The sequence below is a fragment of the Lagenorhynchus albirostris genome, chromosome 3, assembly GCF_949774975.1.
Source record: "Lagenorhynchus albirostris chromosome 3, mLagAlb1.1, whole genome shotgun sequence".
NCBI classification, from domain to species: domain Eukaryota; kingdom Metazoa; phylum Chordata; class Mammalia; order Artiodactyla; family Delphinidae; genus Lagenorhynchus; species Lagenorhynchus albirostris.
Window position 1 is genome coordinate 28,095,820 of NC_083097.1, and position 25,621 is coordinate 28,121,440.

Sequence of the window (25,621 nt, forward strand, 5' to 3'; positions counted from 1 at the left end):
GTCAAGCAAATTATAGCTAACATCCATTCACTTTAAAATAGCATTGTATATGGATTCAGGAAGAGTTTCAAAATATTTGTAGATCAAAAGGAAAGGGTCAAAGACTGGCATGAATGTGGAACACATTATTAGCTAAAAGGGCAGCTCTAATTCATTATCTCTGCTTCTAGCTATAGGGGGTAATCAACACAAGATCCAAGTAAACACATAGTTCAAAAGCCTTTGTGGAAATTCAAACTGTAACAGAAATTAAGGGCTCATTACTTCTAAGGGAATTCATTGTGTAATATTTGTTAGATGGACATCTCTGTAGTGCATTTTAAATATGATTCAACGTCAAGGTAAACGCATATTCCAATGATTCTTTGCTTAAAGTAAACCAATTTGGGGTACTGTCATCAGAACTTACGGCACATTCTCATGAGTATCTTTTTGGTGGCAAACTTAATCCTTTGAGAATTGATTTTTGGGGAGGCATAGGCAAAAGTCAAGTGGCACAGCTGCTCTGTGAATATTGATTAAATATGGTAATCAAAGAAGTCACATAATTTTTTTTTAAATATACAGATTTTTGTATTTTTTGGCTGAGCCATGCAGCTTGCGGGATCTTAGTTCCGTGACCAAGGGATTGAATCCGGGCCGTGGCAGTGAAAGCACCGAGTCCTAACCACTGGGCCACCAGGCAATTCCCATATAATTTTTTATTTTTTAAAAAGATTAAGCAATTTTATTATATGTCTCCTAAGTGAAATACCCTTATATTTTGTATACATTAGTTTGGCTGTATGTGTTTGGGTTTACAGCTCCTTAAACATGCCATGTCAGTGTGTGTATAGTATACTAGGGTAATTTCTAAGCTGATAGAAAAGTGGGTGATTATATCCGTACTGTATGGACCTACACTCACTGCAGGCCAAAGTCAACAAAGCTCTGCTGTAATGTAAGAGATGCAAAGGAGAAGAGTCAATCTGATAATCCAGATCTGGTAAGCCCAATTCTGGATCACAGGAAAATTCTATTTCCAAAAATATAAGCCATTAGAAGTCAAGATTTAATTATAGCATTATCCTTATAAAAAAAAGGAGTCGTCAATTATTTCTGAGAATTGTGAATACTTCTGCTATCTTAAAGCTATCTGGAATTACTTAAAAATATCTATACTTTATCCATGAATATTGACCCACTGGATCAAAGTGTTACTTCCCAGTCTAGACTTTACAAATATTTCTGGTACCTTGATCCAGGCAAGTGCCTCCTATTCTTTCCTTGGCCCCATCATAATCACTGCATCCTGTTCTCTGAAACGTTGTAAAGAATGAGGAACCCAGGGCTTCCCTGGTGGCGCAGTGGTTGAGAGTCCGCCTGCCGATGCAGGGGACACGGGTTCGTGCCCCGGTCCGGGAAGATCCCACATGCTGCGGAGCGGCTGGGCCCGTGAGCCATGGTCGCCGAGCCTGCGCGTCCGGAGCCTGTGCTCCGCAACGAGAGAGGCCACGGCAGTGAGAGGCCCGCGTACCGCCAAAAAATAATAATAATAAATAGAAGAATGAGGAACCCAGACCCTCAGGGGTTCCTGAATGTTGCTATTAGAGCCGCCAATACTCTTTGCAAATGACTTCTCTGATGGGAACAATTATTTCCAACCTGTATCAAGAAGGGAACTCTCATTTAGGTGCCTAGGAAAGAGTGATAAAGGTTGCTGGGTATATTAGTCAAGGTCACTTGGGAAGACTGTTTTGTGGTTTCTTCTTCTGAGCTCCTGAGTCATCCCACATTACTGATGTACCTGTAGTAGGATTAGCAATGTAACCAATAAAAAAATTTTTTTAATACAACATGTAGAACCATCAAATCTAAAGTCCCTCATCATGACAATACCAGCTCAGCTATAAGTCTTCCCAAAAGTGGAGCTGGTCTAGTCATACTTTTACTTAGTTTCAAAGAGCAGGAAGCCTGCAAAAGTGGAGAAGCGCTGGTGGTCCCCGTGAAGAGCGCCATTGCCCATTCTCAGCCAAACCTCATCCCCTTTGGCCAGTTTCAGCACTGCATGGTTGCTGGATGTATCTGATTTCCCCTTTGTTTCATAACTAGAAAGAAAAAAAGGCACCAACTACTTAGTCTTTGCAGTAAACAGCCAGCTCTTTACCAAAATCCGTCCTCCCTTCTCTTCCGGAGTCTCATACAATTATGTATAGTCCTGGGATTAAATTCTCTAAATGCCATGTGAACAGACATGACATGTGCCACTTATATATAGGATTCACCAATACAGCTCTCACAAACAGCCCCCCTGCTCCTTCCTCATTATGACTGTGTGGAATGCTAATGACAATGACCAGCGTGACCTTGGAAGCCATCTGTTGAAGCCCGAGTGTTTGAAGACTGTGCCATGAGAAGACAAGGAATTTCTATCATGTTCAAGCCCTTGGACCAATGTTATAGCAGTTCAGTCCACCTTAACTAATTTAGAATTTGGTTCTAAAGAAGGGTGCTGCCATAACGCAAACTAAAACATGTTTCATCGGCTCACGGTCAGGCAGAGAGGGGTGAGGAAACAGATATCATGGGCTTGAAAGTTGGAGATCCCTGTCATGCTAGAGCAAAACATTTAGGAAAACGTGATGACTTGGAATAGAACGCCTGATGCATAAAAGTGTCCACAAGCTTGTTGTTCTTTCCTCCTTCTGACTGTGGCAATGACAATGATGTGAGAATTTGGGAGTCAGTTTTATAGATGGCAGAAATGCTTTCACCAGCCCACAACCCTCAAAAACCTGGTGGAGCAACCCTCCTTCCAAACTCCACACAATTCCCTCCTCCACCCTTTCCACCCCATCCTTCCCCAACCTGAAACCAGGCAAGAAAAATTGAGTTCTACTGTGTTCGAGCCACAATATTCTGTATCTCTTTGTTGCAGCATTTCACCTACCTAACTCATCTTTTTCTCTTTTGGCTTTTCAAAGCCTCTTACTAGAGGCCAGGGTCCAAAAGAAAAAAATATGGCAATCCCCACAAGTCATCAAAAATAACCGAGAAAAGATAACAACCACGAAGTTTTTCACAGAGTTTCACAATACCCATTTATTTAATTATGGGAAAGGTGTTGGCCTCTCTTCCCTACATCTTAAGCTTATATCAGAGCAAATTGCAATATTTCTTTTTTAAATGAACTTCTTTCCAAGGTGCCTAAGGGCCAGGTTGCTAAGGTAAACATCAGAGCCACAACACTGCCTAAAGAAGGAAACCAACTCGCAACCCTTGAACCGCCAGCTCCAGGGATGATAGAGAAGGCCATCAAAAGGGCTAAACTCTAGGCAAAGGGGGCAGAGAGTAGGAAAGGAGAAGAAAAGGCTGAGAGGGAAGGAAAGAAAGAATGAGTTGAGAAAAGAATACAAATGACTAGTTATGGGGAGTGTTGCTAGTAATTAGTTCAAGACCTCTTATCAACCTGCTTATGATCAAGTTTATCAGATTCACTGCTTCCCAAACAGTAAAGATAACCTGGCCATATATTGTACATGGGAGGTCTCAACGACAACAAGGTTTATGCCAGTCTCTGCTGATTCCTATGTACCCGCTGGCATTGGCCATCCTTTGAGCGAACAATGGCAGCATGGATACCTATGATAAAAAAGGCCACTCACCTGTACATGCTGAAGACCGTGTTGCCATTGTGCATGAGGTACACATACACTTCCTCAACGTCCTCATGCTTCATCATGCTGAAGGTGAAGAAATACACACCTGAAAGAGGCCGATATTTATCCACATTTATATTAACTATTGTACATTGAGGACTGGGAGATAGCGGGGAGATATGTCCCATGACGTCACACTTCTTTTGTTGCTATTCTACGTGGTATGTAGGTTCTTCTTGGCCTTTATTTCTATGAGTGTCCCTTTACCTGCTCTCACCTTCAAACTGCTTTACATATTATTGAGACTTTCTCAGTGCGTAGACCATGTTTCCCTAGCAAGAATACAAAGTCTTTAAAGGCAGGATTTGGCTGTATCTCATGGCCTCTCCTTGCCCCTAACAAAGCGCAAAGTATGTAAACCCATCCCTAGGTTTAGATTAACCATCATTCACACCTTCCTCAGGACACATATGGACAAAGTAGAGAGGCCTGCATGGAGGCATCCGTGGTCTTCTGTGGCCTAACAAAATGACCCAACAGCTTCCCTGGTGGCGCAGTGGTTGGGGGTCTGCCTGCCGATGGGGGGGACGCAGGTTCGTGCCCTGGTCTGGGAGAATCCCATGTGCCGCGGAGCGGCTGGGCCCGTGGGCCGTGGCCGCTGGGCCTGCACGTCCGGAGCCTGTGCTCCACGGCGGGAGAGGCCACAACAGTGAGAGGCCCGCGTACCGCAAAAAAAAAAAAAAAATACCCAAGTGCAACATTGTCATTAGCCAAAGATAAGAAAGTACTGTAGCACAGTGAAATGTTCATCAGTTCTAACAGCTCCAGCAATTTCTCATGTTATTCATTGTAAGTAGGTGAAATTATGTACAATAAATAAAAAGATTCAACTTTGACACAGCAGCATGACCTTGCTACTAAAAATATGAATCCTTTTCATTAAAATAACACCAACATATTTTAAAATATGTTAGTTTTCTTTTAAGAGTCTAGGGCTCCTAATTGAAAGTAACTTAATATACCTGATACACTTTAAATACCAGTGTAGAAAATACCTTCACTGAAAGATTAAGAAGAATCCAACAGTAGAGAGATGAGCGAAAAGGAAAATCTTCCTAACTCTAAACGATCTTGGTTTTGAGAGTGCATTTTGGAAAGATGAATGAATATAAATCATCCAACTCTTATTGATTTCCATGCTACATTTTTAAACTAATGGACTTGTCTTAATCCATTTGAGCTGCTATAACAAAATACAACAGACTGAGTAGCTCATAAATAACAAAAATTTATTTCTCACAGCTCTGGAGACTGGAATTCCAAGACCCGGTGAGGGCCCTCTTCCAGGTCACAGACTTCTGGTTGTGTCCTCACATGGCAGAATGGGCTAGGGAGCTCTGTGGGACCTCTTCTATGAGGGCACTAATCCCATTCATGGGAGTTCATGTGATCTAATCACCTAATTCCATCACTTTGGGCATCAGGCTTTCAACACGTGAGTTTCAGGGGGACACGGTCAGACCATAGTAGACTTTGTAAAAGAAAAACCCAGAAACATCTAAAAAAAAAGCACCACATAGTTCTATGCTGTTTTCCAAAGGTGCAATCAAATAAAATAGAAGCTCTAAGGCTACCATGTTGATCCATCTGCCTCTCAGTCAAGTTGAACCAAATAAAGATGTATGATTGGGCTTCCCTGGTGGCGCAGTGGTTGAGAGTCCACCTGCCGATGCAGGGGACACGGGTTCGTGCCCCGGTCTGGGAGGATCCCACATGCTGCGGAGCGGCTGGACCCGTGAGCCATGGCCGCTGAGCCTGCGTGTCCGGAGCCTGTGCTCCTCAACAGGAGAGGCCACAGCAGTGAGAGACCCGCGTACCGCAAAAAAAAAAAAAAAAAAAAATCTATGATTATGCTTAATTTAGTGCCAGGCTTGCATATTCAATGTGCTGAGAATAAAAGATACGATATAAAAATAAGTCATGTTCATTCATATGCCTAAAGATTGGTCCACAGATGAAAAGTAAAGGCAGATAGAAATTAGAGACTCAAAGAAAGTAATTTACGTGTGCAGTTTTTCACATTTTACAAAACTTCTTATTACATGCACACACAACAATTTTCAATGCCTCAAGAAGATTAAGTGGGAATCAAAATGACAGAAAAAGGGACTTCCCTGGTGGCGCAGTGGTGAAGAATCAACCTGCTAATGCAGGGGACACAGGTTCGAGCCCTGGTCCGCAAAGATCCCACATGCCACAGAGCAACTAAGCCACAACTACTGAAGCCTGCCCGCCTAGAGCCCATGGTCCACAAGAAGAGTAGCCACCACAATGAGAAGCCCACATGCCGCAACTAGAGAAAGCCTGTGTACAGCAATGAAGACCCAATGCAGCCAAAAATAAAATATAATAATAATAACAACAAAATGACAGAAAAAGATATTACTTTTCCTGGAAAAAATGATGACTATTATAAAAAATAGTTGCAGAAGCATTTTAGAAAGACTAAGAAACCAAATGGTGAATAACAGAAATGACTATAGAGTTGGAAATATAATTCAAAAGTGAATCTATATTATATCCACACATGGCTTTGCTCTGCAAGGGAAGGTACTAAAACCAGAGGTAATACATTTGAACTCTGTTTTTCAGGTCTTTGTGCTGCATAATTGTAAAATTCAGCCTTCTCTGTCCCATCACTCTCAGAGTTAAGAAGTATGAAAAGGTCATTTTATAATCTATTGGATGAGGTTTAAACAGTAAAGTGGGAGTCAAATGATGGTTGTTATTGTCTGAATTATGTCAAGCTCAAGAGAATTCTAAAACACAACTAAATCCTTGAGCTTCAATTATAAAACCATTGAAAGCAATGGAAGCATTCATTGGGCATATCTACGCACCTATGTAATTTGTGGCACAGACAGTGTTTAACAAAATAGTTATAGGAAAATTATAACATAAGCCTTCAGAGCAGAAAATCACATAAGAAGATTTAAAGCTGATTGAAGCATGATGAAAGATTGCTTCTATCACTTCGTATGTCAGTTCATTTCTGACTTCAGCTGGGTAGAAAAATAAATCAAGGCACACATTAAAAGCATTTGTGACAGGACTTCCCTGGTGGCACAGTGGTTAAGAATCTGCCTGCCAATGCAGGGGACACGGATTTGAGCCCTGGTCTGGGAAGATCCCATATGACGCGGAGCAGCTAAGCCCATGTGCCACAACTACTGAGCCTGCACTCTAGAGCCCACAAGCCACAACTACTGAGCCCACGTGCCACAGCCACTGAAACCTGCACACCTAGAGCCCGTGATCTGCAGCAAAGAGAAGCCACCGCAATGAGAAGCCCGTGCACTGCAATGAAGAGTAGCCACCGCTCGCCGCAACTAGAGAAAGCCCACACGCAGCAACGAAGACCCAACACAACGAATAAATTTGAAAAAAAGAAAGCATTTGTGACAAATCTAACATGGCCACTGCACCCATCCGAATTTTCTTTTTTTTCCTTCTCAATACCATATACAGAGACAAGGAAAATTGACAACAAACACCAAAAAAGTATCCATTCTCTGCAAAACTAGGAGACTGAAAAAAAAAAATCAATAAACTTAACATATCAGTTAAGTGCTGTCACATGTCACTGACCGCAGGCAGGGTCACGGGGAGTCAACATGGAGGGCAAGGAGTTTTGAGGAAGCCAAGTGGCAGCAGATCTCAAACGGTGCCCAGAAAAATGCACTCCCTGATGCAGAAGGGCCACTCTGAAATACAGATGCTGAAAAGAAGCTCCTGTGAGCAGGGCTGAGATAAAGCAAAAGTTATGTTTGGGGAGAAGGTTGCTAGATAAAGTACAGAAAGTGTGGAAAGCCATCCTGCGATGGCGGATCTCAGAATCTGCCAGCAAATATAAGTCTCCTAAAGGCGAAGGAACCGGCAAGTGCAAGGCTGGTTTTAGAAGTTTTCCTAGACCCAGTGCAGTCTGGGGAGACAGAGAAGTGTGGCCACACAGAGCGGCTGTAGTTAAAGGAAGTGGCGGGGCTTCCCTGGCGGTGCAGTGGTTAGGACTCTGTGCTTCCACTGCAGGAGCGCAGGTTCGATCCCTGGTAGGGGAAGTAAGATCTGGCAAGCCCTGCGGGGCAGTCAAAAAAGAAGTGTAGAGTGCTCGCTTCGGCAGCACATATACTAAAATTGTAACGATACAGAGACCAGCATGGCCCGTGTGCGAGGATGACATGCAAATTTGTGAAGTATTCCATATTTAAAAAAAAAAAGAAAAGGAAGAAAGAAAACAAAGAAATGGGGAGTCCCCTGGCAGCAAGGTAGGAACCACCAAGCCACCAAGCCTGGAAGTGTGCTGGGGTCCCTCCCCTTCCCCAAGAAACTACTGCATAGAGCTGATCTAGGAAAATTCTTCAACCATCGGTTAATTTTAGAAAGTAGAAAAGAACAAAAATTACTCACCAAGAAGAAATTTTATCATGTGGTAGATGAAAAATGTAAGCAAAGATTCCATCATGGGTTTGAAATATATTAATGAAGCAAATCCCTCTATGAAAGAACATTGTAAAACAGGATGCAGAAATCCGTGGTAGAAATGACCAGACAAGAGGAGGAACTGAAAGCCAGGACATCATGACTAATGTAAAACACAGAAAACATAAAAAAAAAAAAGGATCACAGAAACAAGACGGAAGAAATTGGAAGAAGCAAAAAGGATAATTAACCCCTAGAAGATGCAATTTTAAGCATATGCAGGATAGAAATGGAAAAAGCAAACAACATGAAATGGAAGTAAAGAGCACCAAAAGATTAGAGAAAATAATACATACAGAAGACAGACTAAGAAAAGTTAAAAACAAAACAAATAAAGTATACTTGGAGTTCTTAAAAAAGTTAACCAGTGGTGTACTAAGGTGCAGGGGGAGGGAGCCAGGGGGATGCTTGCGAGCGGTCCACCCCACAGGGGAGGAGTATTTTATCTCTGACATGTTTAGAACTGCTGGTCTATGATGCTAATAAAAAAAATCTAGCTAACTTTCATTGGCTTTATTACAGTTTTTAAATATTCTATAGACAATATATCCCGTTTGCCTAATTTCCTAACACAAGTCAGACTGCTCCCAATACCACCTCACCTTAGTACAACGAGAAGAAAAAACTTTATTTATGTTTTAAAATATAATTGAAAGGCGATTTCCCAGACAAAAAGAAGGCTTACACACACATATTGAAAGGACACAGCAGGAAAATTTGACCCAGAATGATTAACACTTCTTCTAGAAAATTCACTGGACTTTGAAGATAGAGAAAGAATTCTTTGGGAAGTCAAGCAGAAAGATTGTCACTTATAAGATGAAAAAACTCAGACTTATGTCAGAATTCTCCAGACCAAATGCCAGAAAACAGGACCAAAAAAAAAAAAAAAGTAAGCCAAGGTTTTTATTTGCAGCCAAGGTTATAACAGTTTAGAGCATGTAAAGTCTCAGGGAATACTGATGGCATAAGCTTTCTTGAGAAAATTGAAGGATAAAGTTTAGCTAATAAAGAGATATCTGGGAGACTTTGGCAACATGACTAGTGGTGAACATTGAATATATTTAACTGCAAGGTAAGTCCAAATCATAGGAGGGGTAATGTTGACAAACTAAAATGTAATTGTTTTATACCTTGACAGTGTATAAATGATTCAACCACTGAAAGTTAAAAATTAAGAAAAAGAGACATAATAAGCTCATTGATTGGCTTATTTGTAATATTTGTAATATTTGAGATATATAGATAGATAGAAAACACTATCCAAAAGAAAGCTGGGGAAGCTATAATATACTAAACATAGGAGACTTCAGAAATATTATCAAGGATAAAGAGAAACATTATATAATGACAAAGCGTCAATTCACCAATAGTCTAAATGTCTTTTAACTCATGAGCGGATAAACAAACTGATACATCCATTCAACGGAATACTACATAACCAGAAAAAGGAAAACACTATTGATTCATACATAGACATGTGTAAACGTTAAATGAATTTTGCTAAGAGACATATTGTATATATTGTACAATTCCATTTATATGACATTTTGGAATTCTAAGGTTGGAAAACTGATTAGTCATTGTCAGGGGTTGGAGTACACAGGGGTTGACTACCAAGGGATAGCACAAGGGAATTTGGGGGATGAAAGAACTGTTCCATTTGATACTATGGTGGTGGAGATATATCTCTATGCACTCGTCAAAACCCATAGAGCAGCTGTACACCACAAAGAGTAAATTTTGCTCCTTGCAGAGTTTTAAAAACTCAACTAGAATATGAGAAACTCAAGATGAGATTATGACAAATGAATCTAACTGTATTACAAATGAATGAAGTAACAGAACTGAAGGGCATGGGGGAAAAAGATGATCTAAGGGCTTTTAAAGACAGTGTTTTGACTGGACGGTAAAAATAAAAAAATTGGACACAAACATTACACCTAGTTGGTAACTTTGTTTCTCATGGCACACGGGTTTGCAATTTTTTAACTACTTTCTTTGTATACTAAGGTTCAACAAATAAGTAAATATATTATAGATTAAGAGAGCCAGGGTTCACATTGTCAAAGAAAGAAGTTACAAATAAATAAAGAGGATGCGAGGATGAACTCAGTGGTGCTGGATTTGAGTCAGATGTATCAGAATGAACTCATGTTTTTTCGTTTGTTTTTTAACACACAACATAGATAGATAGATAGATAGATAGATAGATAGATAGATAGATAGATAGTAGGAAAATAAATACAGATATGTATGCATGCATGATTAGTATACATGTGTATTTCCTAACTCTGTCCATTGACAGGACCCAGAAGCAGTGACCTGCTAATAGCGATGAGTACATTTAGCACCCAAGTTTTGGTTTCTAAATACTAGTCTCCCAAGACTCCTTGGGAAAATGGGTATTTCCAGAGCTAGGACAGGGGAAAATGCAATATGAGCTTGAAGCAGCTTGTGAACTAGAAAGTAAGAAAGTGGTTGGGGACTGAATAATGGCCCCCATGTATGCTCATGTCCTAAAATCCCCAAGATCCGTGACTGTTACCATATATGGCAAAAGAGATTTTGCAAGGGTGATTAAATTCAAGATTTTGAGATGGGGAGATTATCCTGGATTATCCAGGTGGGCCCAGGGTAATCACTCTGTCCCTATAAAAGACCAAGGAGGTCAGAATCTGAGAAGACAAAGTGATGTGACAGTGGAAGCAGAGATTGAGGTGATGTGGCCAATAGGCAGGGAATGATGACAGCCTCTAAAAGTTGGAAGAGGCAAGGCCCTAGAGCTCTCCAGAGGAAACAGCACTGCCCATACCTGGACTTTAGCCCGGTGAGACTGATTTTGAAGTACTGACCTCCAGAATTGTTACAGAATAATTTTGTGTTGTTTTAAGCCTAGTTTGTAGTAATTTGTTACAGCAGCAATAGGAAATGAATACAGAAGTACTCAAAAAAAATTTTTTTTAATGTTTTTAAAAAAGGATACGACCTTCCTTGGGGTGGTGGCAAAGGAGAGGGGATGAACTCAGTTATGACACATTTCAACTGTGAGAATAAGGGCTTTTCAAGGCAGAGGTAACTATGCCCTTAAGCTTTATTTGGTTAGTTTGAATGAGTTAATAATCTAAGTAGCCCACAGTCGTCATCATTTTTAAAAATGTCTCTGTCTTTTCATATATATATATATATATATATATATATATATATATGTTTTAACCAGAATCACAAAGAACTCTTAATTCCCTTAGGGTCTTTCTTTCTTTGTTCCCTCCCCCTTCCTTCCCTCCCTCCCTCCCTCCCTCCCTCCCCCACTTCCTTCCTTCTTTCTCTTTGTTGCTTAATTGATTAATCCAGTCATTTATTTTTACCTCTCACCTGATACTGGGGCCCCAAATCTGCCGGTCATGACATCGAAGAAATTTCCGATGTTGGTTTCGACACTGCTGAAGATAATCCCACTGTTCTGATTGCTGAAGTGAGTTGCCAGAGAAGCCATAAACGCAATCTAAGCAAAGAGTTGGTGGTTAATTAAAAGGCAATTTATCTTAGAGAAATAAGGTTTTGATACAAGTAAGTTTATTTCACCAATATTTGTAACAGCAAGATTGGAAATAATTTAAACATTAATCTATAGAGAAAAATTAAATCATGGTGATTTCTAACATTTTTATGCTAAGCATCATTAAAAGTATATATCAACAGTTCTGAGCATGTGTTTCAATGAACATTAGACTTTAAAGTGCTTTCTGAGATATTAAAATCCTATTATCAAATAATACTGGAAAATTTGGATGAAATCTTCTACATATAGCTATTAAATGTCCATTAGCATATACTAAAGGATCTGAAAAGTCCTGCAGCCAACTTTTTAACTTTGTTTGCTCTGTGTTATTTTCTCCAAAAAGACACCTGTGATATTATGATTTATAATAAATATATATTTAGTATTCGCCCCCAGTTCTGGCAGAGAACTAAAATCCTCAGAATTTCCTAAGTGTTGAGGGCAATCAAGGTGTCTTTTGTTATGTTAATGAGGTAACTTTGGAAAAACCCCTCGGGAGGGTCTGGTTGCCTGTGGAGCCAACCATGTGATTAGAGAGCTTTGAACTCTTAGTCCTCCCACATCCCCCCAGCCCCAGCCCCTGCCCCTGCCCCCAAACCTCCGCAGAGGAGAGATAGGGGCTGGACAGAGAATCAGACACCAATGGCAAGTGATTTAATTACTCTTGCCTAAGTAATGAAGCCTCCATAAAAACCCAAAAGACGGGGCTTCCCTGGTGGCGCAGTGGTTGAGAGTCCCCCGGCCGATGCAGGGAACACGGGTTCGTGCCCCGGTTCCGAGAAAACCCCACGTGCCGTGGAGCTGCTGGGCCGCTGAGCCTGTGCTCCGCGATGGGAGAGGCCGCGGCAGTGAGAGTCCCGCGTACCGCGAAAAAAAAAAAAAAAAACCCAAAGGACAAGTTTTGGAGAGTTTCCCAGTTGGTGAACGCATGGAGATTTGGAGAGAGTGGCGCTCTTAGATAGGTAGTGGAAGCTCAGACCCCTTTCCCCACACCTTGCCCTATGCATCTCTTCCATCTGGTTGTTCTTCAGTTACATCCTTTTATAATAAATTGGTGAGCAAGTAAGTAAAATGTTTCTCTGAGTGCTTCTGTGAGTCGCTTTAGTAAATTAATCAAACCCAAGGTGGGGGGGGGTCATTGGAAGACAGAAGCACAGGTGATAACCTGAACTTGGATTGGCGCCTAAAGTGGGGGAAGGGTGGGGCAGTCTCGAAGGACTGAGCTCGTAAGTGTCAGAAGTGAGCTGAATTGTAAGACATCCAGCTGGTATCCGAGAATTGCTTGGTGGTATGGGAATAGCCCACACTCGGAAATTGTACCACCAGTGGAGAGTCACATTTGAAAGTCAATGCCAGTCCCCTGTCCAAATGAGTCATTGAAACTGAGTACGAATTAGATCAATAAATTCTTTAACTTGCTGGGATTATCCATCTTGAATGAATGGAAGTTTTAAGGGAGAGGGGTGAGAGAGGAGAGAGCAAATAATTTGAAGTTCTGGAAGACTTGGGGTGTGGACAGGGAGGCAGGCCTGGGAGAATCAACACAGAAAGGATTGGGGCAGTCAGAGGACAGTGTGAGGGCACTGGGCACAGAAGGATGAAGAAGGGGTGACACCAGAGGACGAGATTTAGGAATGGGGATGAAGGGGCTGAAGTCACTCTCCATTACAATCTGCCCAGAACCAATCTTGTCTCCACTTTTTTTGGTTTGTTTTTGTTTTTTGTTTTTTGCGGTACGCGGGCCTCTCACTGTTGTGGCCCCTCCCGTTGTGGAGCACAGGCTCCGGACGCGCAGGCTCAGCGGCCATGGCTCACGGGCCCAGCCGCTCCGCGGCATGTGGGATCTTCCCGGACCGGGGCACGAACCCGTGTCCCCTGCATCGGCAGGCGGACTCTCAACCACTGCGCCACCAGGGAAGCCCCTTGTCTCCACTTTAATGCCTCCTTCAAAACATGTGAAGGTAGTTCTCCCTAATGACCGTAATGTGGTTTTAGGGTTAAAAAGCTGATGGAGCAAATGTAATAATTGCCCAGGTGTTCTCCATTAAACTGGCTACTACAAGGCCCCTTAACTAGCATATAACCATTCACAGATTTGGGTTAGTTTCTAGCTTTGAGAACCATCCATCTTATTAGGTACCTATAACTTGGGCGATGGCATCTGTCTCCTTTTCTTTGTAAATTCATACTAGCACACAGACCGCAGGTTGCTAAAATTATTAAACAGCAGTCATTAAAAAGTTACGGAAAAAAAGACGTTACGAAACCAAAGAAGCAGGTTGAGTAACACACAGGATCTCTTAGCTTACCCTTAAAATAACTTGATTCCCCCCAAAATGATGGAATTTATCCAAGGTCAAACAACTACCACATGTGCCCAAATAAAGGGTAAAGTTTTCCCCCACTGGTATTTCAGATAGAGTGGCTGTACCTTATAGTTCTTTGAAAGTTTCTCGTGTTATAGTATTGTCCATGAAAATACTAATCAGTAATCAAAGACAGAAATTGGAAAATTTTATTAGAGCCAACCTGAGGATTATAACCCAGGGGACAGTCTTTCAGAAAGCTCTGAGGACCGTTCTGAAGAGGTGTGGGGATAGGGGGAGAAACCAGTATATATGTGATTTTGGTGAAGGTGTCCATGCAATCAAGCACACATCTTGGTAGAAGGTTACTGCTCTTCACAAGGAACAGATATCTTAGTTAATGGTTTCAGGGCTTTTCTAAGTAATGGTAAGATGCAAGAAACTGGGTTCATAAATTTCTCTCCTGAAAAGATCTGTCTGAGGGCCAGTGCTGTCAGTTTTCCCAGAGCACAAGATGCCTCATCCTGATCTCCGCCCTGAATTCCTTTCACAGTGTATTGTAGGTCAGCGACTGCAGTGGTAATGACTTGGTTCTTATAGAACTGGATGGTGGGCAACATTCTTTATTTTACAATCCTCTCCCTTCTGTTCTTAATTTCAACCAAGGTTTGGGAGGCATTTTGTGACCAATTGTCCCACTGCACTAGGAATGCTCATTCCCAGGTCAGGCGAGGATTTCCTTGACGGGACACTTCATGTGCTATTACTGGACCAGACCCAGTTAACAGTAGCCAAAAGCCTGTGGACCACCTGTCTTACTAGTCTGTTACGGTCCAGGAAATGGCTCCCTCCTGTTGCTTCTTCCCATATCCCGAGTTACACTATTACAATCATTGATCTTACAGGACTATATATTTGGTCAATTGTTTCAAGTCCCCTAGTCATCATTATTTTTATTGGAAGCTTAGTCACACACTGGTAATGAAAGAAAAAATAATCTTAAAATAGGCAGAACGCAAGTAATATAGCTAGTAACATTAATAAGGTTGTAAGTAAGTAATGTTATCTTCTAAGGAGTTACATGTCTGGCGTCAAAAGAAGAGAAATTGATCTTTATGGTGGAGCAGTTATTTCTGCCATTTGGGAGGTCTGGTTAATACATAATGCAGATGCACAAGGCACACTAGAGGGGAGGGAGGAGGCCAAAATGGGCAGAGAAAAAATTATGTTTCAATTTTTCCTGTCTTGCCTTAAAATATGAATTTGATTCCATCAGCATGTTCTCTCAGTTACTTAATTTTAATCACTAGTTGCTGTTTCAGGAACACATACCAGCCAGAAACAAGCAATAAAAAAATGCTAGTTTTCGATGTTGATAGGAGTCCCTTGGAAGAATCCATCTTAAAAATATTAGCCAAATAAATAAATAAATAACCCAGACCTAGTAATTTTCTTGGTGTGACCTAACCTCACATTTGCAAGTTTTAGGTGTTACTGACAACAAGAATTTTGAACATCACTTAAAAGAGAAATAAAGAACAGATAAATGCAGGACTTCCCTGGTGGCTCAGTGGTTAAGAATCTGCATGCCAGTGCAGGGGACACGGCTTCAATCCCTGGTCTGGGAAGATCCCACATGCCACAGGGCAACAAAGCCCGTGCGCCACAACTACTGAGCCTGTGCTCTAGAGCTTGAGAGCCACGACTACTGAAGCCCGTGCACCGAGAGCCTGTGCTCCACAACAAGAGAAGCCTGCGCAGCACAGCAAAGAGTAGCCCCCGCTCTCTGCAACTAGAGAAAGCCCACGCACAGCAATGAAGACCCAACGCAGCCAAAAATAAATAAATAAATTTATATATAAAAAAAGAACAGATTAATGGGTAGTGGGCTTGAGATAAAATGTCCAATGATAGCCTCATAAATGAATTAAAAAAACTTTAAGCTGAAATGAATATGGTCTCATGACTCAAAATAAAATGCCTCCAGTAATAAAGATACTGATGAGAAAACCTTTAATAAAAATTAATGCCACGAAATCTGATTTGATAGAATTACTTGTATATTAATATCCATATATGTAATTTAAATATGCAAATGTAACAAAATTGATAAATAAATGGAATGGTCAAATATCTACTTAATAATATTTTATGCATCTAAAAGTTTACATATTCGAGTCGCCAAAAACCTTGTTATTGAACATGTCTCCTCATTTGGAAAATGGAGATTAGCTGATGTTCAGGGCTGCTTTGTAATTTGGTCCAATGAGGGTGTTGAATTTCACCCTTCATACATTTCTCCCTAAGAATGATTTCAAAGCACTTTGACAGCATAGGTCTTCTGCAAACACCCTGTGGTGGAGATGAACAAATTGAGACAGGTTTACTCAACACTGAGGATGAAGAAGCACTCAAGCCTTCTGATTCCTGGACCCTGAGTGAGGGTCATCTGGAGACGCGCCAAGACGATTTACCTGCAGTTCTGGTGGGATCCCCGGGTAGCCCTTCTCTCCTTTGGGGCCATGCTGCCCACGCTCCCCTCGTGGCCCCAGATCACCTTTGTCTCCTTTCTCTCCTTTGGCCCCTTCGTGGCCAGTGGCTCCATTATTGCCATTGTTTCCATGGTTTCCTTAAACAACCAGACATCATCACATGAGAAAGCCCAGTCACTCATACTCACCATCTATTTTTATACAAATGCAGCTCCTTTCTTCAAAAATGACAAACTTAATTGTAAAAGGGGACCATCTGAAACAAGCTCAAACACAGCCATGGTGACATCATCAGATGGGTTCACTTTTAAATGGGACACTGAAAACAGCCTTAGATACTCTTAAGGCTCCAGGCTCCAAAGCCTGTTTTACCTATAAAGCAAGACTTGAATGAAAAATTGCATAGAGACATTATAAAGCATCCTTTATAAGAGAAAAGATTTGAAACCACCTAAATATCCATCAATACTGAAAGGGCGGGCTTCCCTGGTGGCGCAGTGGTTGGGAATCCGCCTGCCAATGCAGGGCACACGGGTTCAAGCCCTGGTCTGGGAAGATCCCACATGCCGCGGAGCAATTAAGCCCATGCGCCACAACTACTGAGCCTGTGCTCTAGAGCCCGCGAGCCACAACTATTGAGCTCAGGTACTGCAACTACTGAAGCCCGCGCATCTAGAGCCTGTGCTCCGCCACAAAAGAAGCCACCGCAACGAGAAGCCCATGCACCACAACGAAGAGCAGCCCCCACTCCCTGCAACTAGAGAAAGCCTGCACACAGCAACGAAGACCCAACACTGCCAAAAATAAATAAATAAAATAAATTTAAAAAAAATACTGAAAGGGTTAAATTAAAAAATGGTACATCCCAGTAAATGATGTTATATAGTCACAAAAAAAGAATGCTGAAGAAAAATATTTAATAGCATGATCTTTTTAGATAAAAAAGGTTATGAATCAATCAATAGTGATAGCATGATACTATGTATATGTGTATATATATGTATATAATATAAAATATGTACATGTTTTATCCAAAGGGGAAAAAGACTAGAACAAATTACATAAAAATATTTTGCAGTGGTTATTTTTTTCTAAGTGGATGAAGCACAAATGATTTTTGTGTCATTCTATACACTTTTCTGCATTTTTGAAATTTTCTACAAAGAACACGAACTACTTTTATAACTGGAGGAAAAGTAAAATCATTGATAAAAAATTTTAACAGTAATCTTGAAAGGAAGACTTGGATCATGATTTCAACTCTTCACTTTACTTTGCTAAGAGATAATTTCTACACCTCTCCCTTTATTTTCATATTTGTTGAATTCCAGGCCCTTTTGTTGTTTATTTTGTGTGCCACCTTTGGTCAGGTTTCATACCGAGCTTGCAATTCTTCCAGATTAATGAACTTTGACTGGGTTTACAAGTTAATGTGCTAATGACGAAACTGTTCCTGATGGGAAGCACGTAGCCAAGGCCAGCCTGTCCTGTGACCTCAGAAGAGTTTAGACGTAAGAAGATTTTAGAGGGATCTGAAAGTCCCCTACCCGTAATCACTGTACGGGCTGCCTGCTGCCCTTGGTGTTCAGTGACATAGATTCCAAGCTACTGATCATAAAATCTAACAGAGCACTTTCTTATTCTAAATTTGGTTTCATTTGACAAGCCACTCAAAAGTATTAAGAAAAATTAAACCTTATTTGTTAAATATTAACATCAATGGGAGTAAGTCAGAGAAGAGCAAGCAGACATTTGCCAAACCCTGAGAAAATGTTCTATATCCCCAGGAATTGACCTGGAGACAAGAAAGTCAGTTAAACCCCCAGATAGATTTGGAGGTCCTGGGACAGAAGGCACCTGGGCTGCCCTTTCCTTGGCTGACCCAGGAGACTAGCAAGTTCCCCAAATGATCCATGTCTGGGGTGCCACTCAGTAGTAGAGATGGCTGAACAGTGGGTCTAGAGGGACCCAGTGGAGCTCTACAGCGTGCCTCGTGCCACCATATGGCGCTGGAGCCCAAAAATGTCCCCATGAGTCCAAGAGAGGCATGAAGGTCAACTGAGAGACAGCAGAGCATGGAAGGGCCTGGGGATTAAGGGAAGAAAAACTCAGCTAGACCTAGAATCAGACAGAAAGATGTGTAGCTCAGTAAAAGAGACTGTGAAGATGACTAAAACCCAGACCAGCAAGCTTTCCTCCGCACTCTCACTTCCCAAATACCCTGAAGCCTAGATGTGGTGCGCTGTATGGAGCACACGGTGGCAGAAACACTAAAACAACAAGAGTATAAACCTGTTCAGCTCCAGTGGTTGCAGATTCCACACTGGGGAAGGGCCTCCTGGCCCACGCTGGGGCCCCATCATGCCTAATGCCTATGGGATTCTGCAAGCAGTATGGATAATAAATACTATAGTTTACACAGTTCCACCTCATTAACTCAATAAGCCCAGTTCCCCACCCAACTCTCTTTTGGATTTTCCATGCATAAGCTTTCAATCACACACAAGTGATCCCAACTCACTGAGCTTCACCCCTGGCTCCTGTTTTGGCACAGTCTGCAATTAGACTGGAAACAACGCATCTCTCTCATCCTTACCTGGAATGCCGGGGAGGCCAGGAGGTCCAGGGGGGCCTTGGTAGCCTCGAAAGCTGTAGTCTCCATGACAACACTTGCTGCAGTCTGGGGGCAGTCCTCCAGTTTGTGGAGACTTTGAAAAAATACAAAGAGAAGCTTCAGAGCAAGGTACATATGAGCAATTAGAACTTTTGAGCTTCCTCTGGCCACAGCCCCTAGGTAAGCTTAATTCCAAACAGCCTATGACAACATCAGAAAAGAAAGTGTGGGGTGACTTATGTCATCTTATGTCAATGGCAAAGGAGTCAGGGAGTAGCTAAGTTGAGGTGATGATCAGAAAGGCAAAGGAAACAGGAGAGTCACTAGAAGAACAGCCTCTTTGGAAAGTGGGAGTGGGAGTGGAGGATTGGGGCTGTGTTTCTGGGAAGTATGTTCCTGCTGCTACAGGAAGAGAAAGCTCCCTTTCTCTTCCAATTGCCAGTAGTCTCAGATGTAGCTAGATTGAATAGATGACCCTCAAATGATAAAAATTACCAACCTCAAATATAGTTATTAAGTCTATCTATATTCATGATACTGGGTAAAGAGTTCTTAGAAATTCTGAATTGTATCACAACACACAAAAATTGCCTTAGAAAATAAAGGAAAGAAAGTATTCATTAGTCCAATAAATTCTTATTAATTATCTACATCCTGAAACAATTTTAACTCCCTTTTTTTAAACTTCCACCTTTAACATGCTGTTCTGTTTCATATTCCACTTGAAAATTTAAAGTGATTAACGCATTATTTGAACCGAGATTTCATGAGTACTTAATGGATATTAAATGTATTCAAATATGACACTGAGTTCGACGCTTCTTTATTCAATGATAAATTTCTAAAAAACTTGTGCTTACTGTCAAGGAGCTAGAGATTTGGCAGAAGTTGAATGGCAGAAGAGTTAGAGTTGCTCATAAAATTTGGAGTCTCTTCTAAATTGGCAACGTTTTAAAAAATTTTATTTATTTACTTTTGGCTGCGTTGGGTCTTCGTTGCTGTGCACGGGCTTTCTCTAGTTGCGGCGAGCGGAGGCTGCTCTTCCTTGCGGTGCACGGGCTTCTTATTGCGATGGCTTCTCTTGTTGTGGAGCACGGGCTCTAGGACTGCGGGCTTCAGTAGTTGTGGCTCACGGGCTTAGTTGCTCCCGTGGCATGTGGGATCTTCCCAGACCAGGGATCGAACCCGTGTCCCCTGCATTGGCAGGTGGATTCTTAACCACTGCGCCACCAGGGAAGTCCCTTAAACTGGCAACTTTTAATGATGGCTTACAAAAGACTCGTGGAAACTTTCCTCGACACCAATTATAATTCAAAAGTTTTTTGAAAATAGCATACTGTTGCTAAGGGATTCACTTTTTAAAAGGAAAGGATGGGGTGAGAAAGGAAGGGAGAGAGAGAGAGAGAGAGAGAGAGAAAGGGAGAAAGGGAGGGAGGAAGAAGTCATTCAAAATTGAAGTTTTCTCTATCGTTAGAAATCCAAGCAGAACAATGTATCAAGGCTTCACACAGCTGCACCTCTAGACTTTTATAGCACAGGAAACTCTACTCAATACTCTGTCATGGCCATGGAAAGGAATCTAAAAAAGAGTGGATATATGTATACGTACAACTGATTCACTTTGCTGTACAGCAGAAACGAACACAACATTGTAAATCAACTACACTCCAAAAATTATTTAAACAATTAAATTAAATTAAAACAAACAAACCAAAAAATAAACTTGGGCTTTTTTCCTTACTCTCATTCCTTTTTCCTACAGGTTCCCACCTATAGCTATTAAGAAAAAAATGCAGAACAGCATCTGTAGTCCAAGCAATTGCCAGCAATGGCTCAGAGCTCAATCTCAAGTTTTCAGTAGCTAGGATTTGGAGCAATCTCCTAGTCTAGTCTTCTGTCCCCCAGACCCAACCTTGCACAGGTATGGGAGTCTATGAAAACCTTTTATAAAACTGGCAGAGGCAAAGAAAATCAGTGAAAGCAATTGGTCTGAGACAAGGGATTTCAGACACTTGGAAAGTCAGACACCACAGCACCACCCCACCTTCTAATCCAAAGATGCAATCTGAGAAGTAGGTATTCTGTAATTTCCTGGTATGGTTTTTCTAATATGAAATACAGCTGTTTAAGTTCCAAGAGATCCTAAGCTCTGCCAATAAGAAATTTTAGGGAAGGAGAAGGGTGGGGAAGGAGGGAAAGTACTGAAGTGGAACCATTGGTTTAAAAATAGAATTGAAAAACTGAGATGCTACGAATGTCAGAAAAAGAAGTGGACTGGAGCCAGAACTCCCATCATAGGTCTGTGTGACTTTTGTGAAGTCATTTTCCCCCAGGCATCATTTTTCTTGTCCACTAAATTAGAGGATAGGGTAAAGATGGTCATGAATTTTCTTTCCAGCTCTATAATGCAAACATGGATACTGAAGTCTTTTCCAAAGCCTCAGATGGTGACTTAGAAAGATGTTGTTTTGAAATCTAGTGTCTGGGTATGAGGCGTTAGCGCCAGGAGATGGGGTGCATACCCAACCACTTTGAGAGCATAGCGCTGCCGCCAAAACAGGGAGAGAATTCTGGTCATTCAGTGGGCCCCTTCCTGAGAACTGTCCTGTGACATTTCACAACATGGTCCTCCCTCTGGCCTGGTCTTTCAGAGTTCAGTCAAATGGAACCGTGTTCATGAGCCTTAGAACAAGTTGGACAAGATGTGTTCATTGAGAAGTTTTCTCCCAGGTAAGGGAAAATGACATTCTAGGTAGTTCTCTATATTACCCTCTCAAGTTTATCAACTCCTTTCCCCAAATTAGGTCAAATTTGAACACCAAGTTCATGCAATTGGACAGCATGGGAGGAAGAAAGTCCCTAAGACAAGTTCCATCCATTTTGTAGATGGAGGCCTAGGGGCAGCTACTGAGAATGAAGCTCTACTATTGGGAAATGACTTCAGGAAAGACAGTCCACAGCTCCTTCCTTAACTTAAGGAAGAGGGAAGAGAAAGAAGGTGAAGGGAAGTGGAAGAGGGAGAGATAGGTGTCCAGGAAGAGAGGGGAGCTGGATAAAGGTGAACAATAAAGAGCTACAGAGAAGAAAATGTCAGGAAAAGAGAGCGCAGGTCTGCTCAGCCCACCTCTACACATCTCCGCACAAACGCTATGGCCAGAGTCATCTTTCTAGAACACACACTTGATCACCTCACTTCCCTGCTATGCACAAACAAACAAACAAACCTTTGCTGGCAAAATAAGGTCTAAGCTTCTTCACCGGCCAACGGAATCCATCAGGTGGCACTAAAATCACTGGTGTCTTCCTCCTACAGCCCAGCTCTCCAGCCACACCCACTCCTCAAGCCCCTCTCAAGGCTCTTGCTGTGGCGCATGTTTGTTTATTTTATTTTTTCCGGGGATGCCCACGCTTTCGTCTCATCATTTGAGATCCGACTCAGCGGCCACCATTATTCTGACCCTTTTCCCCCAATAGTCTTTTGTGCCATTACTTTGTTATCACATGTTACTTAATTACCTGTTGATTTATCCCCACTGGAGCCCTTCAGCATTGTTCAGAGAGAGAAGCTTGGGTGTATTTATCCCCATCCTAAAGCATGACTCATACTAGAAGCACACAGGTTAATCGGTAAAGGGATGAATGAGGGAAAAGGAGGATTAAAAGAAAAGAAGCAGTGTGGGAAGTGAGGCAAGAGGGAGGAGCACAGAGCAGTCCTAAATTCAATGTGGGTCTCCGTATCCACTGGCAGAGAGCTGTACTGAACCCTCTAGAATACCAGTGGCTAAATCTCCTCACTATCTCCTGTTGGGGGCTGGTTTGGAAATACTTCAGGAACCCAAGGGAGTTGGAAAGCCCCCCGGCTTAAAAAAAAGAAAACCTAGAAAGTGGCTTCTTTTCCCTCTCATCTGATTTCCACATGCTAGATGCCTAGAGGCACTAGAAGGTGGGGTGGAATAGAAATGTAATTTGGATTTCAGTGTCCTGTCAAGAATTGATGACCGATGACAGCCTACATCTGCCTTCTGCTGCCTCCGGGGGCTCACATGCCATGACCAGGAAGGATCCAGCGAAGAGCCCATTTTCTGAAGTAGCAAGTCCAGATCAAGGCTTGGACAACAGCACAGATATCTTTACCACCGAGAAAAACAATGAGTAGTACTCACCCTTCAGCCAAAAGATTGTCAAATGAAAGAACAATCTCTAAAAGTGGCTTTCAAAAAGCAGGATTGGATTTAGAGGTTATCATTTCTTCCACAGCTCTGCAAAGGAGCAATTTTTTCTTGACCAGGCCCCACAGAATAGTTCGGGCAACTGCATTTGTGGTCAAGTTAGAAGTCCCAGGTTTGTCGCAGATCTACAGATGCTTCTGCCTGTGATCTTGGTCTGATCACACTACCAGTCTCAACGCAAACTTTCAATCTGTGGTCAGAGGGGTTTAGATTTCAGCTGCATGGACTTTGTCAGGGCCTATTCAACGCATAGAAGCAGTCAATTCTTGTAGTAAAACTTATTTGTTCAAAGATCATATAATTCAGGGGGCTTCCCTGGTGGCGCAGTGGTTAAGAATCCTCCTGCCAATGCAGGGGACACGGGTTTGAGCCCTGGTCCGGAAAGATCCCACATGTCGCAGAGCAACTAAGCCCGTGTGCCACAACTACTGAGCCTGCGCTCTAGAGCCCAAGAGCGACAACTACTGAGTCCGCGCGCCTAGAGCCGGTGCTCCACAACAAGAGAAGCCACAGCAATGAGAAGCCTGCGCACTGCAACAAAGAGTAGCCCCTGCTCGCCATAACTAGAGAAAGCCCACGTGCAGCAATGAAGACCCAATGCAGACAAAAATAAATAAATAAAATAAATTTTTAAAAATGTTCAATAAAAAAAAACAAAGATCATATAATTCAGAATAACTCTCCTTGCCCCTCATCTGATTTCAACGTGCTTGATACCTAGAAGACAAATCAAAATCTGCTTCTTCCTTATGTTGTACACTTGAAGCTAACATAATGTTATATGTCAATTATACCACAATTAAAATTTTTTAATTAAAAAAAATAATAAAGACATACTTGAAAACCTGTTTCTTCCTGTTCTTAATGTTTTCGATTAAAATGAGTTTCATCAATTTGCCATTCACTACACTGAAACCTTAACTCACTCCCGTACTACCCTGAAAGAGTTAAAGATGTTTCCTTGGATGCTGTGCTTATACTCAGCATCTTACACAAGTCCTCTGTGATTATCAGGCATTAACTCATACAACAGAATCAAGTCTGCATTTTAAACACAGTGTGCTTTTGTTTTAACTCTTTGGTCCTTTTTTAAACAGAGTGAACGTAGAGACTTAGCAACTTAGAGGGCTATAAATCCAATTACCAAGCCTGGCATGAAATGTCACAGTAAACTCGCAAATCAAGTGAAAAACTCAAAGGGCAGCTTCTCTCTGCTGGGAAGAATTAACGAAGTCCAACTTATGATCTGCAGATGATTATCTCTAATGATCTATCTGCAAAGGTCAGCTCTCCTCCTTTCCGCATCAACAGAGCAAGAAAGAAACCAAATCACAGCAGAGCAGGGCTGGCTGTCCCTGTTCCCCTTTCTGATGGGACAGCTGTGGCCTCTCTTTATCTCAGTCCATCAGTGCTACCTCTGCTGATTTTCTAACACAGACCAGCCTCGTCCCCAGTATCCCACAGCAACCCAGAGAGAGAGACCCACAAGCAGCTCAGCCAACTTCTGGAAAGCATCGATCCTAAGAATCATAGCTGGAAAAAGAGCAAAAACAACAAAACTCATTAAGCTTTGACAGTAATCCTTAAAAGAGAATTCCGAGTACCTGGCCCCAGAATGGGGTGATCTGGGCTAGGTCATCTACCTCGGGGTGCGGTAGCTCATCTGGTCTCAGGGGTTTTAGGTCTGTAGAAGTGTTATTATCCACAGTCCCAGTTTTAGGATGGCTCCGCTCTCTCACTTTCTCCCTCTTGGAGCCGCTACGGCCAGTCTGCTGATGGCTTTGCACTATTCTCGCCACCACTTTATTAGCTCTTCCGCTCACCTCCATGTATTCATCTTGACACAGGCAAAAAGGGAGGAAAAGCAAAGCCAGCAGGTGCCAACAGACGAGCTGCCTTCCGAGCATGATTCCCAACAGAGCCACGGAGCCTCCCGGAGAAGACGGCTAGGGCTCCAGCTGCCGTGGTCTCTTCGGGCAAGTGCCAGGGCTGCAGATGAGACTTGCAGCCGGCCAGGCGGTTTTATACTTCGGTATGTAATAAATAAGGCTGCAGGCCAGAGGAAGAGCGGTGCTCCTCCGTGGGCGGAACGGCCCCCATTCATTACTTTCCCACATCACAGGCAAAACGATTTGTGTGACAGCTCCCAGTTGGTGGGTTCATAAATGTCACACCTTGGCACGTTTTTTGTTAAAGCGTGAAGAAAACATGCACAACCAGCTGGAAACAGGCAGCATGTGTCCA

General features: G+C 42.1%; 1 protein-coding gene and 1 non-coding gene across 2 annotated transcripts; one reads left to right on the top strand and one right to left on the bottom strand.

Annotated features, from left to right (window-relative positions):
- Positions 1-1,528: 1,528 nt before the first annotated feature.
- On the bottom strand, positions 1,529-25,284 carry C1QTNF3 (C1q and TNF related 3). The gene is made up of 6 exons (XM_060146942.1): positions 24,982-25,284; positions 19,131-19,242; positions 16,517-16,671; positions 11,550-11,679; positions 3,645-3,744; positions 1,529-2,087 (listed from the first exon to the last, which is right to left on the bottom strand). Exons 1-6 carry the CDS (start codon positions 25,282-25,284, stop codon positions 1,928-1,930), a joined length of 960 nt encoding a protein of 319 aa, XP_060002925.1. The 3' UTR covers positions 1,529-1,927.
- Positions 7,800-7,903, top strand: LOC132518897 (U6 spliceosomal RNA). Its single transcript, XR_009540021.1, has one exon. It is a non-coding gene; the product is annotated as a U6 spliceosomal RNA (small nuclear RNA).
- Positions 25,285-25,621: the final 337 nt, after the last annotated feature.